Below are 19,827 nucleotides of genomic sequence, written 5' to 3'. Positions count from 1 at the left end.
CGTTCTATTCACTATATTAATCAACTATTTGTTCTTTTATATCCGCCAATTATAGTCTTATCACAAGAATACTATGTTAGACATCAAATACATCAATTAATGCACGTCGTCACGTAAACAATTTTTGACGCAACGTCAGTATTCCGACAAAAAATACTATAATAAAAAAATACAAATTAGTAATCTACAACAAAATGTGACAAAAATGAAAAAAATATGCAAATTACCAAATCAATTTTGACATATTTATTTATTAATATAATATTGATTTTTTTTTTAATTTAAATATCAGTAGTACACACACATATATATAGACACACTATCAGTTACCCGGCTTTCTACATTTTAAAATAAAACCATTCACTTTGAAGAAACTCAGAAACTTTCTGCTCATAATCCCCGGAAGAAACCCTGAAATCAGAGTCAAGAAAACCAAGAAATCTAGAGAAAATGGCCCCTCCAAAGAGTGCGGCCGATGAGCTTGTAGGTTCTCTGATGGGAGAGATTTTTGTGCTTCCACATTACAAGCCCACTATCGGAGGCAATGACACCATTTCATTGGCTCGCGATCCTTCAAATGTTTGCGATGAAGAAGCCATTCGAGTCGACAGTACCAATGAACTTGTGGGCTATCTCGAACACAAAGATCCTTGCGTCCTCCGTAACTTGCTAGACCGTGAGTTGATCAGGATTCACGGTAATTAATACAACGCAATTCGTTAATCCCGAATGTACGGATAAATTGGTTCTAGAGTCTCTCTGTATGCGCACACATTTATACATATATATATATATGGATCACGATGCATGATATATATAGGTTTGAAAAGACAAATTTATGTTTAATATAAAGATTTTAATTTCTTTCGTGTCTATATATACACACACAAACACACGCAGGTTTCGTGCCAGAAATAGCACCAGCAGAGCTGCATGGAGTGATTGTTCCATGTCAAATCCACGTTTATTCGAAAAAGAAAGATTTCAAGACTGTAAAATCCGCCATTACCAGTGTAGGGCTGCAGTTTTTGTCATCATCAACAGACAAAAAACAAGACGGTATGTATCTCTCTACGCTTCTATATATGAATATATCTTAATCCACATGTACGTTCCAAAGCTTATATTTCTCAAGATGTATATTCAATATATATATATATATAGACGTGGACAGCTCAGCTGCAAAATCATCAGTAGGCAAAAAACAAAAGGGTATGCATCTTTCGACTCTTCTGTGTTACTTTTATCTTAATTTACATGTTCCAAAGCTTATATATATTTCTCAAGATGTATATTTAATATATAAAATATAGGCGTGAACCAATCAACTGCAAAGAAAGAAAAGGTTCTTGGAGCCAATTGCGGGATTTTTCACAATAAATCATCCTCAGATGTATGGGATTACGTCGAAAAGAACAAGCTTCAAGATCCTGCAGACATGAGATATGTGATTTGCGACGAGAACCTGAAAATGGTCTTCAACGGAAAACCTCGTGTTATGATTCCCGACTTTGGGAGTTTGATTCATTTTCTTGTTTATAATGATAAACTCGTAGATCGTGAGTCGTTTTCTACTCTTCTACTTTTATCTTAATTTACATGTTCCAAAGCTTATATATATTTCTCAAGATGTATATTTAATATATAAAATATAGGCGTGAACCGATCAACTGCAAAGAAAGGAAAGGTTCTTGGAGCCAATTGCGGGATTTTTCACAATAAATCATCCTCAGATGTATGGGATTACATCGAAAAGAACAAGCTTCAAGATCCTGCAGACAAGAGATATGTGATTTGCGACGAGAACCTGAAAATGGTCTTCAACGGAAAGCCTCGTGTTATGATTCCCGACTTTGGGGATTTGATTCATTTTCTTGCTTATAATGATAAACTCGTAGATCCTGAGTCGTGAGCATGAAAGGTGGAAAAACTCTGAATGGAAATATGTACATACATCCGAAGCATGCATTTTTGTTCATTTTCAATAAACTTGTAGTTTAGGAACACAATGGTGATCGATTCCATGGTTGTGCTCGATACGCATGATGCCGGATCGGATTGGGTTATTCATCATCCAATTTTTATCACTTTCATGATCACAAAATGATTTATCATTTTGCAACGAATGGTGAGTATAAAGCATGCCCGATCTTCGCGTGCCATTGTGGCTATGGTTCCCGGGCTCGGAACCAGAAGCTTCGATTGGATTTCCTATAAAATGCAGCTGCCTACATAGAGCAAGTCATCATATGCATAAAGAAGATAAGAATACAACATTGACTTCAAGAAGAAATCAATAAAGCTCGAGTAAGTTGATTATTGAACTTTTCATAACAATAAGAATCCGCTGATATTCTCAATCTAATAATGTTAAGTCACACAATAGCTCAAAAAGGGTACAACTCTGGATGCTGATAAGATTAGTCATGCAACGTTCCAAGAATATCATCGTCACGATACAGATGGTACCTGAAGCATTATCAAGAATACACGACGAACATTAGTGTAAAATTTTATCAAGCAAATCTAACAGCTTTACAGAAGCCAAATACAGAACCAAATAAATTCCTCTGAAATTTTTATAGCCGAAGAATTTTACTTCAAGTATAATAATTAATTGAAAAATTTACATGCCATGTAGAGGAGTGACAGGATGATATTTCGATTTGATTGGCACACAGGAAAATTAACAAATTGGAGGACCACAAACATCGTAGATTGGCTGCTGGTAAGATCACATCATACCATAGAATATATGGTATGTCCAGTGTTTTTTTATCCACAAACGTTGCAGTGTTGCTTTTGAACTTGGTGTCAAATTTTTAACAGAACAATAGAGTTAAGTGAGTTGATACAATTCATGGTTACCTAAATGATTCAATTAGTCTTATAAATTGATAGAAACGTTCATTAACTATTCATTTTCAGGTCACAAAAGTTACTAGAAAAAAGAGAGGATAGTTTATCAAAACAGGAAACAATACATAGCACATGACTTACTCTTTTTCACCAAGCTTAACCTCTGTGCCCCCATACTCGGGAAGCAGAACAGTATCTCCTTCGTTCAAATTAACAGGAATGAGCTTTCCTTCCTTGTTACGGTATCCAGGACCAACAGCAACAACTTTTCCAGAATTCAACTGATAAAATTATCACACAACTAAATTTCAATACTTCACGATGAAATATGGAAACAAATTTGCCTCAAGTTCTCATGTAATTCATCTCAAATATAAACTGGAATCTAAGATGGCTAGCAACAAAAAAATCCATAATGTTTCAAAACACGATTGATTACTGACATTTAATAGCCAAACTACGAAGAGAAAGCTCTAGATTCTCTATCTGGATGCCTTTTGACGTTTTTCTTTTTTCCACAATAATTATTCACCCAAAGTCATCCCGCTCTACATTAAACCAGACTCGAAATATATTGTGGTTAACAAATACGCTAGACGCTAGTCTAGTTGGTTTTTAATGGCTCAGAGCTCACCTACTATGTGTGCGTGTCAAATGGAAAAAAAAAAGACTCCAAATTTTTAATAACTTCAGCAAAGTCAATCACACAAGACCCATTCCATTTACTATGAAATCATATACAAAATTGAAAGACAAACCAATCTTCCGAACTAAATCACTAGCATAATCTTCTAGGAAAATCAACAATAGTCGGGTCCAGTATAAAGCAAGACAATGCAAGAATGAAACAAATGTTCAACAGAGTAATTGATACCCATGTCATAAATCTAAAAACCAAACCGAAGTCGTGCTTCCAGTGGCATTTTCCAATCCAAAAACTCAGAGTACTAACTAGATAAATTTGATCCACATTTAATTTGCTGAATAGAACCATCATTTTAATCTTATTCAACATTTTCAGGAAAAAAAACAGCGATCTTTCACATTTCGAAGGAAGGATGAGACCTTGGAGGTTCTCTCTGGGAGAAGAATTCCGGAGCTGGTTTTTGATTGAGGGACGATCTTCTCGACCAAAACACGGTTCAGGAGCGGCAACAAGCGCTTCGCCATTTTTCCTGAGAAACAAAAAGCATACAGAGCTAGGGTTTTGGGAGGGTTTTAAGAAGATTACTTAGGGATTTGGTTAATTGACCAAATTGACCTTCTGTGGCAATTCTTATTTTTTATAATTGAAATTTTAGTTTTCCAATTTTTTTAATTTCATAATTCGGACAATTCGATTTACGTCTCTTGGGAAAAATTCATTCCAATTTCTAATAAAACTAAAATTATAGGAGGAAAGTAACGATGATAGTTTTAAGTATAATAATAATCATAATAATTTATTTAACTTCCATTTATATAATATATATATATATTAGAAAAAAATAATTTTTTGTGTTGAAGTAAAATTGCTACCTTGCACTCAACTGTACGACACAAAAACTCTTAAATTAATTCACAATAAAAACAACTCTATTTTAAACTTGTTATGGCTATACTGTTTTTTAGAGAATAGGTCTCTTGTGAAACGATCTCACGAATCTTTATCTGTGAAACAGGTCAATCCTACCGATATTCATAATAAAAAATAATACTCTTAAGCATAAAAATTAATATTTTTCATCGATAACCCAAATAAAAAATCCAGTCTCAAAATACTGCTAGTGAGAAAATTCACCGAATCGAAAGCTCCGCTAAAGCTTAAACTCAATATACTAAAATTTGATATTTTTAACATAATTATATTCATTTTTTCAGGATAAAATAATTATATTCTTAAACTAAAATATTACTTCATTTAAAAATGGTATAAAAGAATATAATTTAATTATAATATTTTTTGCATTATTTAATAGTAATACTATAATTTGATATTTATAAACATATTAATGTTTTTCAATTTATTCACACGCAATGCATGTATAATAGGAGAGCTCATTGAAGATTATATCAATTATAGTGGAGAATGGTGCATTCAGCAGCAGTAAAGATGTGTCTCTGTCTACGATGAATGCTGTAAAAATCCATACAAATGTATCCAAATGAGTTTTTAAATTTCAATCTCATGTAAAATATGTTACATAAAACATTATGTGTTCTAAAAAATAAGTCAAAGCCTAGAGGTATTAGCAAAGATTCTACTCAATGCAACCGCAGCCTTGGAACCAGGACACCTACCCAAATGTTTACTGATGAAATCTCCGGCCAATATAACTTTCCTGAGATCCACGTTCGTCGTCACTCCGAGCCCATTCAACATATAAACAACATCCTCAGTAGCTACGTTCCCAGTAGCACCTTTGGCATACGGACAACCACCGAGGCCCGATACAGAGGAATCCACAGTACTAATACCCAGCTGTTGGAAATGCCAAAATGTTAAACGGCTGATGTGATACAAAACTATAAACCTCATTGTCAGGATTGCATTCTTCTTAACGAGAAAGAAAAATTGCAGGCTTTAAAAACATTTTCAATCTTTTGATTTGTCTCGGGAGTGTGATCGAGATTTGAATAATCATGAAGGTGCCTATGAGGTTTAGTTGATATTGTATAGTTCAAGGGGAGTAAGAGTGACAAAAAACTCATTGGGTTCGCATGATAAAGTCAAATTTCACAGAATGTTCTTGTAAATTTAATTTTACAGATGCCCAGTTACGAAGAAAAATTGAATCAGATGTACAATGAATTTGTAAAACTATTTGTTGGTTACAAATCGAGCCTCTACCCGAACACACAAACACGTGATCCATCATGGCCAACTTGCTCGAGGGTAGCATAGTTGATTCCTAAAGTATCCAGATTTGTGTCTGCATCATGTGGGTAGGAAAGTGTATAAACAATGGGAAACAGAAAAACTTACTTGGAGGGACAGGAGAATGTTTGACAGAGCTTGCCCATAGGTGTCATGAAAGTGCACAGCAAGCTTCTCCACAGGAACAACCTCAAGAACAGCTTCAAGCATTGGAATTACAGTACCTGACGATAGGATAAGAAAAGGTGTCAAAAGCATATCTACCATAATCATTAAGAAAAGATAGATACTTTTGTGGGCATACCAAATGCAACTATTTTTTAACCGGATTATATACTCGTATCTTGGGATTTGAGTATTGACACAAAATACAGGATGAAAGCTAATCGAACTGCTACTTCACTTTCAGTTAAAGTACATTAACCTGGTTTCATCATGGATAAAGGTGCATGAAATGTGGGTGACTGAGTTTTAATTTCGATAATGAAACTAGGAGAGTCAAGACAATCCAGAAAAGTATAATACAAGATAATTTTTTAAATGTTGTGTTATTTTCTTGGTCATATATGGCCCAGGAAGAAGTGGATTGTTTAAAAGAAAAAGTATATACTGTAGTGACAGATATACCAGAAAAGCAAATTTAGTATTACCAGGAGTACCCACACCAATTGTATCACCAAGGGAAATTTCAGCACAACCCATATTAACAAGTTCTCGTGCAACATATGCTACCTTGGATGGAGGTACTGCTCCTTCCACTGGACAACCCACAACACATGATATATATCTGACAAAAAAGATCAATTCATTAAATATAGCGAATGAAACCTGCTCGTTCCAAGAATTTTAAAGATTAATGGCAAGTTACAACAAAACGTATTAATGAGCTGAAAATGGCTGCAGAAGTTCAAATTCGACCATATAGGATACCCAAAACTGCCCAAATATCAAAACTTAACAGCGACAAATTTCCATACGATTTGTTAAACATACATCTGTAAGCAGCTGCAAATGCCCACACACAGTTTCAATCAAAATTTTTAGTACGCGTACTACTGAGTTTCAAATATCCAGAATCAACTTATAGCTTTCAAATGACACACAGTATCTTCAACAGAGGAGACAATGTATGAATATTCCACTATATTACATCAATAACTTCTTAAATTAGGCACATGCCCTACAAACTGTCCTTTTCCAAGTACAAACATCTGAAAACATCAACACAAGCACATTACCCATGTCACACCACCACATTACAAAAAAATTTGAAAAACTTTATAGCGAGAATTCTGACAAACAGTAAACGTAATTCCAGAAGTTATGGGACAGCAGAGAGAATAAGAAATTCTGGAGCATACCCGCGAACGGGAAGTGATTGTTTCTTAGCAGCAAGGGTAACATCGCGATACCGAGCAAGACTATCTTCAATGCTGCAGTTTATATTTGACTTGGAAAACGACTCGGAAGCTGAAGCAAATACAGCCACTTCTTTAGCTCCAGCTGCTATAGCAGCCTCAAAACCCTGGGAAAATAGATGGAAGATTACAAATAGAAGGCACACAAGAGTGCATGTTGCATGCTAATGTCTTAACAGAAAAGGCAACGTACTTTGAGATTTGGTGTCAAAACAGGAAATCTACAATGCCCAATGCCCTGTATCGCTGACAATACATCCTTGGCATCCGCTAGCTGAAATTTAATTTTACCACATTGACTAGTTAAAAACAAAATGCTTCAATAACCATGATTTGAGATTAAATAACTATTATAGCCTCACATATACATAGGTATTCCGCATCAAACGAAGTCAATCAAGCCATGCACGAAGTCAATCAAGCCATGCCTTGTTAATATAATTTCTCGACAGGAAATACAAACTCTATGCTCATTTGTTTATCAGCAGCACAACCCCGGCAGGGTTGCAACTACAAGAAAAGGATTTGAGCAATTTCTTCATGAACTTTAGGTTGCAAACCACAAAGGAATGTTTTTTTCTTTGCAATCAAAGAGTAGTAAAACTGTAAAACAAATCAGAGATTGATTGAAGTCTCTCAAAAAGTTCACATTCCAGAAACTATATGTTTCAGCAGGACATACTATGCCACTGCTGTAATTATTTAATGACATGCATTAAGGTCATGAAGACAAACAAACAAGCAGCCACATCAAGTTAATTGTTATCACACTATCAGTGTTCATCTGAAACTGATGATGGTCCCCTTGTTTTCTTCCCAACCATATCAAATACTGAGCGCTAGAGAAAATAATGAAATTAAGAGAAACAAAAATTGGTTGACAACAAAGTGAGTGAGTGAAGTAAAATCTCAAAATAGGTTATGGCAAAAGCGACTATAAGAAAACCACATTAAAGGGACATCTCCAAGGAGAATGCAAGCTACCAACATCGAACGTGGTGCAGTGGCACAAACATTTAACAACCAAGGGAGTGGAGCTCAATCCACGTGAAAACAAACCCCCTCCTCCCAACAAGTTAGAGTCAAAATAAACGTGTTGACATGCTAGTTATCCTCTGAGGTGGATAGGGATAACACACCTGAGGTACCCACTTTGGTGAGACAAAACTAGTGGCCTCAACAACAGGCAATCCTGAAGAAACTAACATCTTTATCAATTCAACCTTTATTGAAGTTGGTACGACTTCCTTCTCATTTTGAAGTCCGTCTCTAGGACCAACCTCCACTATCTTCACAAATTCAGGAATAGAACTCAACAGCTGCAAGTATTTCAGAACAAAGGGTGTTAGCAAATTGGGGAGAAACTAAACACTGAACAAACACCCTCCAACCTCAGTTGGTAAAACAAAATTAGCGGGGTTCTCACAATTTAAGGCTTCGTTAAGTGAGGAAAAAGTAAAGCATCTTTCCAAAAAGAGAAGCAAATGAGAAAAAAGGAGTGCTTGTTCCGTTTCGTGCTTCACTGACTAAAAAGCTGAGAAAGAAACTAGAAGTACTAGAATTAAATTTCCAGGTTCAAAGCCTTCACTTATCGAAGGAAGGTGAAACATCATTCATTTTTAATTGTAAGATAATATTCTCCACTAATTCCTGCTTAAACAAGCTTTCATGAAAGGAATGGTACCTTGTGTTTTACATCCGAGGAATGACAATTGGAGCTGAAATGAACACTTCGCATGTGTGGGGCGCTACATCTGACTACTTCAGTTGATCGATTGAAGAAAGAGTTGAAGGACGATCTCTTAGTTTCGAATTCAAACAAATATGGTCCCTTCAATTTATCCTCGCTACAGATAAAACACTTCTAATGTTTTTATTAGAGAAGGGGGACTAGACAGTGGACTCACAACATGCAAGTGGCAAAAAGGACGAGATTAAATAGTTATCAAAAGATAACAGTAAAATAAAAGCATGACCAAGTTGTGAGTTGTAACAATTGATAATTTGTTGTCGGTATGACAGGCAAAAAAATTCCACAAAAGACGACATTAATTGGCTAATCAGAACAAATATCACAAAGGAATACGTCTGCAACATCAAAGCAGCTAAGAAATGGTATGAAACCCTGTGTCAATTTGCAGCTGATTATAACAGAGATGCACTACATCCACCATTGTGCTCCGTAACTATAAATAGTTTTCATCAAATTTTAGAAATGTATTTCTTTTGTGTGAACTGAAAATTACCGATCATGACAATGCCAACATTTGCGCACAAAATGTAAGCTCGTAAGGCTCAACTTAAAACAAGCGCCTATCAATAGACGAGCTAGCTCATTCATCCTCTCAAAATTTCAAATTTCTATTATTGCATTTGATGCAATTCAAAACTTCACTTCATCATAGTCGGCAGGCAAACTTATAAGTAATGCATGCGACCCCAGAATTGGAGTTACAAGTTCAAACCAGATAAAAAAAACCTTATTCGTGGCAGCTCAAACTTACTTCATACTTCCCCAAACAACGCAGTCGTTTCCCCCATTATTGAAAAATTGTTGTCCCATTTCATCACCCGAGGAAGTAAAGGAAAATTTTTTCCTCCTCCACCGAGATATTTTGTCGCCAGACTTACGTAATAACATCGGTAAACTGCCAAAAAAAAGCAATGGATCGTAGAATTAATTCATGTTACTAAAGTTGGGAAACTCATGTTTTCCGACAATAACAAAAAAAATAGTAATCGTCTCGCACAATTGAACAAATATGGTTAACAAAATCTACATAGAGAGGGACTTGCAGTAGAAAAATTGATCAACCTGGACAACCGATTGTTCCCCTTAAAAACCTAGATTGAGTTCGAAGAAAGGAAAACCATCAAGTTGCTCTGCGCAGCAGATCTTTCGGGAAGCTAATCTTATTATTATTATTAAATTAAGAAAATAATGGGAAAAATAAATTAATTCTGTTTTTTTATTTTATTCATATTTAATTAATTCAAAAAAATTGATAGTTTTTTTTTTTAAAATAGTTGATAAAGTATATTAGTAAAATCACAAACAGATAATTGTAAATATATAAAATGAAATATATATTTGGGGCAATGGAAAAATGAGAGGATTTTTTTTAAAAGAAATTATAGGGATAGGATATTATCCGAAAATCCTTTCGCCCATTTAAATATTTTAGTTAAAGATTTCCCCTACGATTAATGGTATTTAGTTAAATAATAAAATAAATAAATAAATAGATTTTAAAAAATTTGTAATAAGAGGTACCGGCATATGGGTGGGTTATGTACATCAAATAAATTTTTTTCCGCTCATACCATATATCGTACTAAATTTTTGTTATTGAAAAATTTGTATCGATATCATATCGAAATTTCGATGTGGTACAAATAATATGCCAATTATGCGAGTATTCGAGGTACAATGAAATGCCGGACAATATCTTTATTATACTTTTCATATCAAAAAAACCTAAAACGAAAACGAGCGCTTTGAGTTTTTATTTTTTTTGTTTTTGGGAATACCATTAGTTTTAAAATTTGATCCGTTTGATTATTTGACCTTACTTTTCTTATTTTATTTTTAATTTCATTATTTAAAAATAGTATATTTTTTAATTTATAAATATTGTTTCACCGCACTGACAATTTCGGTATCATTGTCATACTGTACCGATATTTTCGATATCCAAAAAATAACTTTCATGTACCGAATATTTTAGTATTTTTCACACCGTTGGGCCGGGTTTTGCTTTCAATTGTTCAAGGGGCCGTTGTTTAATTTTAGTAGACTAATGTGTTCCCAATAGAGTTTTTTATAAAATATCTCCATCCTTCTTCAAATCATCCAATTTCATTGAGTAAAGTTTCTAAATGAGAATTGGAAAAGGAAAACATATAGATTTACCTTTTTTAAGCCTTAAAATCATTCAAAGAAGCACAAATTCATTGGACTTCTCCTACGCACTCAACAATTCATTTATTTAATTTTGATCCTGCTCTTACTCTGAATGACAAACAAATCACAGCATTAGCATCTAAAGAGAAGAAAATATAGGCACACCAGGCAAGGTAGCTCCTGCTTCCACAATAAAAGTATTGCCCGTCACGTACTCAGACGAATCATGGATCAAGTATCGCACGAGAGATGTCAATGCTGGATCCGTCGTGCCATGAGTTTTTAATGGGACGGTTTTTTTCGCGAAAGTTCTGAGCCATTCTTTCTGCATCAGACTTTCGGTTATCTCAGATCTGAAAAGTCCCGGAGCTATGGAGTTTACTCTAATTTTGTACTCCCCAAACTCCATCGCCATCACCTGTGCATAAAATTTTCATTGTTCAAATGGAAACAAATATTTGGTATCCCGAGTAGTTGAAACAGAAGATAGCGACTTCAGTAAAAATCTTGAACCAGAAAACCCAAGATAGTTCAATGAACTGAACATCAGAAGGTAGCATCTAATGAAATTTCGAACGAACGTACCAATGATGTGATATTGTAAAATCAGAGTATGTGATTGGTTAGCATCTTTGTTGCACCACATTTGCTTTATGAAGATCATTAATCAAGAGAAGTAACAGAAATACATTGGGCAGGCTTGTAGATCGTTTTGAACTACTCCCACAAAATAATGTGATATTAGGATCACTCTTGCATTCTCAATCACATCTTAACTTACTGATCCACCAGCATCGGAATTCTAGCAGAGGTGCATCTTATGGGTTCAAGCCATGATTTCATGGTCAAAATTATTCAATAAGTCGTTCCCACGTATATAGAACTTTGTCCATATAACAGTTTGCTCTTGGTGTTTATCCTGAATCCTTCACATATACTTCAATCCCACGAAACTGCACAAGCAAGCCTCTCTCTATGGATTTTGCTAGCAACTAATTCACATCCATTCTCGCTTTATAAAATAATGTGCGATATGCCTATTACACCCTCAAACCAAAAATTCTTCAAAATCACATTTATCCCACACAATTTCCTCGGTATGCAACCACAAATACTTAAGAGAATGCACAAAAAACATAAATTAATCACCAGAAATTTTAAGATTTCTATTTTGCAGTTAGGACACATCATAGAAAAAAACTAACATTTGTCAAAGCATTAACGGCAGTTTTTGAAGACGCATAAGCAAGGCATCCAGGTAGAATGCCACGATTAAGACCAGCAATCGAACTGATATTGATGACTGATCCACCCATTTTAGCATTACGCATCAATGTACAAACATACTTTGAAACCAGCCAAGTTCCTGTTAGATTTGTTTTGATGGTATTGTCCCATTCATCTTCTGACAAATTTAATGAACTGTGCACACTGCCTGTAAGAAAAAGTCAGAGCAAGACATTCAACAATCCATCACCGAACACAAGATTCTATTAAAAATTAAATTTTAATATACATGAGCAAGATTCCAGTGGATGAGTAAATATTAATGGCTTTCAAGAGAAGACGAAACTGTCATTTACAGCAGCCAGGGATAATTCTTTGTTCCACGCTGCTCATGACGCATCAAAGTGTGAGTATTTAGCTTAACAAATAATGACAGAAATATTACAAAAAAATTTGCAAAGGGTTAGTTATTCATATCGGATTAATATTTAAGGGAAAACTTTATCCCTTCAAATTAAATATTATTTCGCCACAAAATATAGTAACTTGAAGCATATCAAAATTCTTTGATTCATGTTCTCTAATCGCTGATAATGGTGATGATGAAATCAAGAACAGCGGCAGTAAGCTAAATACATTTGGATATTCACCATAAACAACTTCAATTTTCACTTAAAACCTTTGTAGCACGGATACTCCTATGTTTTCTTTCTCTGAAGTATTGGACGCGAATACGACACGCGTATGATAAAATTCGTGTCGTTAACTTTTTGTGGGTTTGACCAGTCTAGAAGAGCCAAATGCAATGAGGCTCACAAGTATCACATAGCCTAAAACAAGTGGCAAAGTGAGACAAGTGATTTATTGAAGTGAAGCAAGCACTCTAAAAGATTACATGCTCAAATCAACATTTAAACAAACATAATCCAATATATGCTTTCCACACTATTTACGCTTTCACTAGCATCGATGGTTTAAGGTCTGGCCACATGGCTAGATCAATTTTTGTTGGAATTTTGGTGCTTAAAGAATGAAAATTAAGCAAATAAATCAATGCGTTTGATTTGGAAAAATTCGAAACGAAGAACGAAGCTTAATGAACGAATATTACGTTCGATGGTTCTGAATAAAACTCGAGAAGAGTTCATCAAATGTTGAAAGAAACTTAAATGAGTAGTCGGAACGTGTAAGGGACGAAAATCGAAAAAAAATAAATAAAAAATAAAATTCGCGTGTACAGTAGCCGGCGCGCACCTGCGCGCTTGCCTTCTGCCAGTGGCAGGCGCGCGGGTGCGCGCGCTTGCCTTCTGCCAGTGGCAGGCGCGCGCCCGCGCGCGGGTGCGGGCACCTGCCAGTGGCAGGAGCGTGCGCGGCGCACGGACGCATCCCTTCGAGTTTTTCTGCGTTTTTCTGACATTTTTTCATTCCTTTGGCATTGTTTGATGCTAGTGATCAGTTACAAGGGCCAAGGGATACCCCTATGAATGAAAGATCATGTCTTTTACATGAAAAACATTAAATGATTGATTATTTGAAAATCAAAAACACATTTTACATATCATATGCATATTGTCTTCAACAAGAGAGAGTTTCTTCATTTTCTTTGTGATAGAACTTGAATATTTGAGTGCTCATTATTCAAGTGTTGTAGTTGTATCTTGGGAGAAGATTGCCACATGCTCTAGCACATTGTGAGGGTCAAATTCTTCTTAAGGAGAAAGTGTTCAACACTTGCCTCTACAAAGACATTCCTTTGTTTTCTTCTTGCTTTTCTCTCATATTTGAATAGCACAAACAACAATTTTTGATATAGCGACAACCATGGATGCTGGCAAAAACGGTTTACCAGCATCTGAAAAAACTACCTAACACTTATTAGCTACTCCTCAGGTTGCGGAGCCAAAATGTGATCACAGCAATGCATGCCCTTTGTGATGCTGACTGTCATGGTGTCCTATTATAAGTGGCTTTTATTCATCTATCAATATCAGGTGAGTGCAAGTTAACCCAGCATTAATGTCCATACAGGCCATCTATCGATACTCTTCCGACGGCAGTCCTTTCCCAGGTAACCTCTTCCACTGCGTAGACTCACAAAGAGAGCACTTATTATGTCAAAAGCATGTAACTCGGAAGAGAACTCCAACCGAAAATCGCAACTTTACAGCCATCATGTTTCCCACGTAAAAGCAAGTTTTCTACGTGTAACCTTCTAGATTCGTGAGCGCTCAAGTTTCCTATTAATTTCTTGGGAAACCAAAGTGGGAAATGCAACACTGTTTATTAAAATATCTGCTCAAAACTCCATCAAGATCACATATTAAAAAAGAAACAAGAAACAGCAAGGAAACAAGATTGAACTAGATGAACCAAACTCGGACGCCACGAAAACCACCCAATAAAACACCTAAAAAATAAATTTAAACCATTCAAATTTCCTCAAACGACACAACTGTACTTTACCTCTAACACCAGCATTGTTGATCAAAGCGTCGATTCTTCCAAACGCATCCCAAGCCTTCTGGACCGAAGCCTCGATAACGGACCCACTAGCGCCGACGTCAAGTTCAATAGCCACAGCAGCTAGTCCATATTCATTCGAACTGGCCATCTTGTTAATCTCGTCGCAGAGTGACTGCAGCCGATCTATTCGACGAGCAGCGGCCAAGATTTTGCAGCCAGCTTTGGCTAAGTCTAAGCAGAATTCCCGGCCAAGCCCAGATGACGCTCCGGTCACCATCACTACTTTGTTTTCAAGCTGGAGCCACGGCTCCATCGCGTGAGTCCCGTGGATTCCACTCTCCATCATGGCCAATTCTTCTGGATGGCAATTTCTGAGGATTAGCAGATTCGCCACTTTTGTTTCAAGAATTTATTGGTTCGTTTCAAAACGAAACAACTGACCCAAGATTTGTTTTCCGCCGCAACTCCTACCAAACTAACTATATAATTTATTTTTTTATATTAACAGCCGCCCAACTCCTACCATCCAAACTAGCTGAAAAAAACATGTATATTAAATTATATAATTTATTTTATTTATATCAACAATTAGAACCTGAAGTTTTGTTTTAATCTGAATTTGAACTCACAAAACTACATAATTTATCAAATTCAGTCGAGTAATTTCCATCATAAATTTTTACATTCACATGTCAGTTTCTCAATGCTATATTATAATCATATCGCTAAAGAGACAGATTGGATTTGACGAGCAAGCCTGTGCAGCCCCACCAAATAGTGGCTTGTGACGGTGGTATCAAATAGATTGATTGAATTGACAACATCTCAACCCACCATAGGTTGTGGGTCGGCTCGTCCTACCAAATTATATTGATATCTTTAAGATGGATTGATTTTTAGGTTATGACCTAAGTTCTAGTTTGATTACACATCAAAATTTAATCAGCAAACATCAAAGAATAGGGACGGCAACTTATTAATTTACACGGTTATGACTTTAGGATACGTGCATTTCATTAAATGATTTTGTTCATTTTTTGGGACAAATCGTTAGTCTGATTTAAACTGAATTTAAATTTAAATAGTTGACTGAACAAATGAATGAATTGTTTATTTTATTTTGGTTCTCATTTATATGGTTTAAAAGAAAATTTAATGCTTGTGAATTATTTGTTTGTGGATAATTTGACTCTTTATTCATACACACACATTATATTCAATTATATATATATATATATATATATATATATATATATTAAACGAATTGTAATACAGTAAAAAAATCATGATAGTTATATTATTCATATTTAGTCAATTGTAATTTATGTTTTATTTCTTCTTATTTATTAGCACTGATAAATTTATTTTTTGAATTACTAAAATTAATAAAAATATATCCTTTCATTGATAGCACTGATAAAACATCACGACTTAGTTTTCGAGCTGAAGTTTTTTATTTTTTATTTTTATTTTTTTCATTTGTTTAAATATAAATAATGGTTATATAAAATTAAGTTAATGATTTTAAAATAGGGTTATGGTTTAAAAATAATTTTAAGATTAAATTGATTATTTGATATTTTTAAATAAAATGAATATTTTAATTATTTTAACACATAATTATAATTTTATTTAATTATTTGAAAGATATATATATTATACTTTAAATTTTATCAATTATTGATAATTAAATTTTATATTTAACATTTTTCTAAAATTAATTATGTAAATTAATAAAATCCAAGGCTTGCTTCTTGTTGGTTGATCCTAATATCTATCGAAGCAAGGATTGTCGACAAGAACATTAAATGAAGTTTGACAAAACTTTGTGGGTTGACAAATTGGACGGAAATAACAAGTGGTGGATGGCTATTTGTATAGAGAAAGTTTCGGACAATTCAAAGAACGCGTTTTTCTTACGCGGTTTCACACTCGAAATTCGACTATAAATAGATGCCACATTCCTTCATTTCAAATTATACATTCTTCGAGTTTTCTCTCATCTCATAAAATTTGAGTGTTTAGTTCTATAATATTTGTGAGGTGTTTTGTTCTCATGTATTAAGAGAGTGTGTGTTATCTTTGGAAACACAGTGAGTGAGTTGTACACCACAAAATATTATAGTGAAATTCTTTTCATCTTACCCGTGGTTTTTACCCTAATAATTTTTAGGGGTTTTCCACGTAAATCTCGGTGTCCAGTTTATTCTTTATTTTCGAGTTTTATTATCTCAAATTCGCACGTGGGACCAACAAATGGTATCAGAGCCTTGGTTTAAAATTTCTTAAAATTCTGAGTATGCTCTGTGGTTGCGGCCTAGACTGATCTTCCACATCAAAAAAGATTTTTTGAGATTTTTTATTTAAGGCGGTATTATTTTGTCCAGTCTACTAAAATTGTTGTAGGCATAATGGCGGGAAGGTACGAGATAGCAAAGTTCAACGGAATCAATTTTATGCTGTTGAAAATAAAGATACAAGCAGTTTTAAGAGAGGAAAATTGCTTGTCGGCTATTGGAGATAGACTGGTGGAGATTATAGATGATGGAAAGTGGAATGAGATGAATAATAATGTTGTTGCCAATTTACACTTGGCTATAGCTGACGAAGTTTTGTCAAGTATCTCTGAGATAAAAACTGCCAAAGTTATCTGGGATACTCTGACAAAGATGTACGAGGTCAAGTCGCTACACAACATGATTTTCCTAAAGAGAATGATTTATACTCTTCGGATGACGGAATCCTCATCGATGACCGACCATATCAACACATTAAATATTCTATTTGCCCAACTCACTTCCATGGAACATAAAATAGGGAAAAATGAACGTGCGGAGCTTCTACTTCAAAGTCTACCAGATTCATATGATCAACTTATCATCAACATTACCAACAATATTCTTATGGGCTTTCTAAGATTCGACGATGTCTTAACTGCGGTTCTCGGAGAAGAAAGCCGGCGCAAGAATAAGGAAGACATGTTGGTAATTTCGAAGCAGGCATAGGCTTTGCCGATGATAAAAGGAAGATTTATGGACCGTGACTCCAGTGGGAGCCAAAGACGGGGTAGATCAAAGTCGAGAAGTAAGAAGAAAAATATTTACTGTTTTAAATGTGGCGGTAAAAGGCACTTCAAGAAAGAGTGTACGAGTATCGATAAAAGCTCTCAAGGAAATGTGGCCAGTACTTCAGGCAGTGGTGAAATATTATTCAGCGAAGCAGCAACTGTTGTAGAAGGCAGACACAAATTTTGTGACACATGGATTATGGATTCAGGAGCGACGTGGCACATGACGTCTCGGAGAGAATGGTTTGATCATTATGAACCAGTCTCAGGAGGATCTGTATTCATGGGAAATGATCATGCCTTGAAAATCGCTGGGGTCGGTACTATCAAAATTAAAATGTTTGATGGCATCATTTGCATCATACAGGAGGTACGACATGTGAAAGGATTGATGAAAAATCTTGTGTCTTTGGGGCAATTGGATGATATCGGGTGCAAAACTCGGATCGAGAACGGGATCATGAAAATTGTGAAGGGAGCGTTTGTGGTTATGAAGGCGGAAAAAGTTGCTGCAAATCTATATGTACTTTTGGGAGAAACACACAAAGAGACAGAACTAGCTGTTGCATCAATTGGTTCACAAGAATTAACAGTGTTATGGCATAGAAAGCTCGGGCACATGTCAGAACGGGGGTTGAAAATTCTCTCAGAACGAAAGCTGCTGCCGGGACTTACAAAAGTGTCACTGCCCTTTTGTGAGCATTGTGTTACCAGTAAACAACACAGATTAGAGTTTGGCACGTCTACTGCAAGGAGTAAAAGTATATTGGAGCTGATTCATTCGGATGTTTGGCAAGCACCGGTTGTATCCCTAGGAGGAGCGAGATACTTTGTCTCGTTCATTGATGATTTCCCTAGGAGATGTTGGGTGTATCCAATCAAGAAGAAATCAGATGTTTTCCATATCTTCAAAGATTTCAAAGCGCGAGTTGAACTTGATTCAGGAAAGAAAATCAAGTGTTTAAGGACTGACAATAGAGGATAATATACCAGTGATGAATTTGATGCATATTGTCAACATGAGGGCATCAAGAGACAATTTACGACGGCTTACACACCTCAACAGAATGGAGTGACGGAGCGGATGAACAGAATCTTGTTGGACAGAACAAGAGCTATGTTGAGGACTGCGGGTCTAGAAAAATCATTTTGGGCGGAAGCAGTCAGAACCGCTTGTTATATTATCAATCGTTCTCCTTCAGTGGCGATTGATATGAAGACTCCGATGGAGATGTGGACTGGGAAGCCGGCGAATTATTCTCATTTGCATACATTTGGAAGTCCTGTGTACGTTCTGTACAATGAGCAAGAAAGATCGAAGTTGGACTCAAAATCCAGAAAATGTATCTTCTTGGGCTATGCTGATGGAGTTAAGGTGTGGGGACCCGGGCTCTAACTCAATTCTTCTCGGGATTAGTCGGATCATTGTTCAAAATTACGGGTCAAAATTTTGCTTTTAACATTAAATCAAATGTTTATAACTCAAGCACCAGATAATTCTATATTCATTTCATTACAACAAACATAATATACATGCCTCGTTTTATTCATATGATACAAACCAGTAATTAAATACAGTACATATCAAAAGTACAACTACTAGTTCATCTGCTACGCCCGTGATCACCACGCTATGTCCATCTCTCACCTCTGCCGCGACCCTGATCCTGCCCCACCTGTTGTTATGCACACATACTGACATAACAACAGCCGGAAACTCCGGTGAGAACAAATTTCAGTATAAAACATGTATACATGCTGATACATAATCATAAATCATGAATCAAAGCAATAATAATGGGCTTCATAGTCTATGAAACCAATCTATATAAACATGCAATACAAATCAAATCATGTCTTGACTCGACTCGACTCTACTCTAGGGATCCCGGTGTGAGTAAGACGTCACTGTCTGTCACCTACCCTCCCAATCGGGGTAACTGTACGTCTTATTCCTAGACTTCGGTCATGTCTGTATCGAATGTCTACAATCGGAGTGAATCTGATCCGAAGCGTCGATACCACCGAACAT

The 19,827-nt window shown here is 35.6% G+C and overlaps 3 protein-coding genes across 3 annotated transcripts; all 3 read right to left on the bottom strand.

The window, feature by feature from the left end:
• Window positions 1–2,233: 2,233 nt before the first annotated feature.
• Window positions 2,234–4,112, bottom strand: LOC142505400 (10 kDa chaperonin, mitochondrial-like). Its single transcript, XM_075618375.1, has 3 exons — window positions 3,925–4,112; window positions 3,001–3,140; window positions 2,234–2,469 (listed from the first exon to the last, which is right to left on the bottom strand). The coding sequence occupies exons 1-3, from the start codon at window positions 4,027–4,029 to the stop codon at window positions 2,421–2,423; spliced, it is 294 nt and encodes a 97-aa protein (XP_075474490.1). The 5' UTR covers window positions 4,030–4,112; the 3' UTR covers window positions 2,234–2,420.
• An 823-nt stretch (window positions 4,113–4,935) lies between these two features.
• LOC142505204 (uncharacterized) lies at window positions 4,936–10,002 on the bottom strand. Its single transcript, XM_075618083.1, has 9 exons — window positions 9,979–10,002; window positions 9,639–9,782; window positions 8,819–8,981; window positions 8,274–8,453; window positions 7,328–7,408; window positions 7,078–7,241; window positions 6,367–6,503; window positions 5,825–5,940; window positions 4,936–5,320 (listed from the first exon to the last, which is right to left on the bottom strand). The coding sequence occupies exons 2-9, from the start codon at window positions 9,773–9,775 to the stop codon at window positions 5,072–5,074; spliced, it is 1,227 nt and encodes a 408-aa protein (XP_075474198.1). The 5' UTR covers window positions 9,776–9,782; window positions 9,979–10,002; the 3' UTR covers window positions 4,936–5,071.
• Window positions 10,003–11,038: 1,036 nt separating this feature from the next.
• On the bottom strand, window positions 11,039–15,216 carry LOC142505797 (uncharacterized). Its single transcript, XM_075618904.1, has 3 exons — window positions 14,729–15,216; window positions 12,244–12,473; window positions 11,039–11,456 (listed from the first exon to the last, which is right to left on the bottom strand). Exons 1-3 carry the CDS (start codon window positions 15,072–15,074, stop codon window positions 11,178–11,180), a joined length of 855 nt encoding a protein of 284 aa, XP_075475019.1. The 5' UTR covers window positions 15,075–15,216; the 3' UTR covers window positions 11,039–11,177.
• Window positions 15,217–19,827: the final 4,611 nt, after the last annotated feature.

This window comes from Primulina tabacum, chromosome 10 (genome assembly GCF_025594145.1).
Source record: "Primulina tabacum isolate GXHZ01 chromosome 10, ASM2559414v2, whole genome shotgun sequence".
NCBI classification, from domain to species: Eukaryota; Viridiplantae; Streptophyta; class Magnoliopsida; order Lamiales; family Gesneriaceae; genus Primulina; species Primulina tabacum.
The sequence above is the reverse complement of the archived record's forward strand: the minus strand, read 5'-3'. Positions and strand labels throughout refer to the sequence as shown.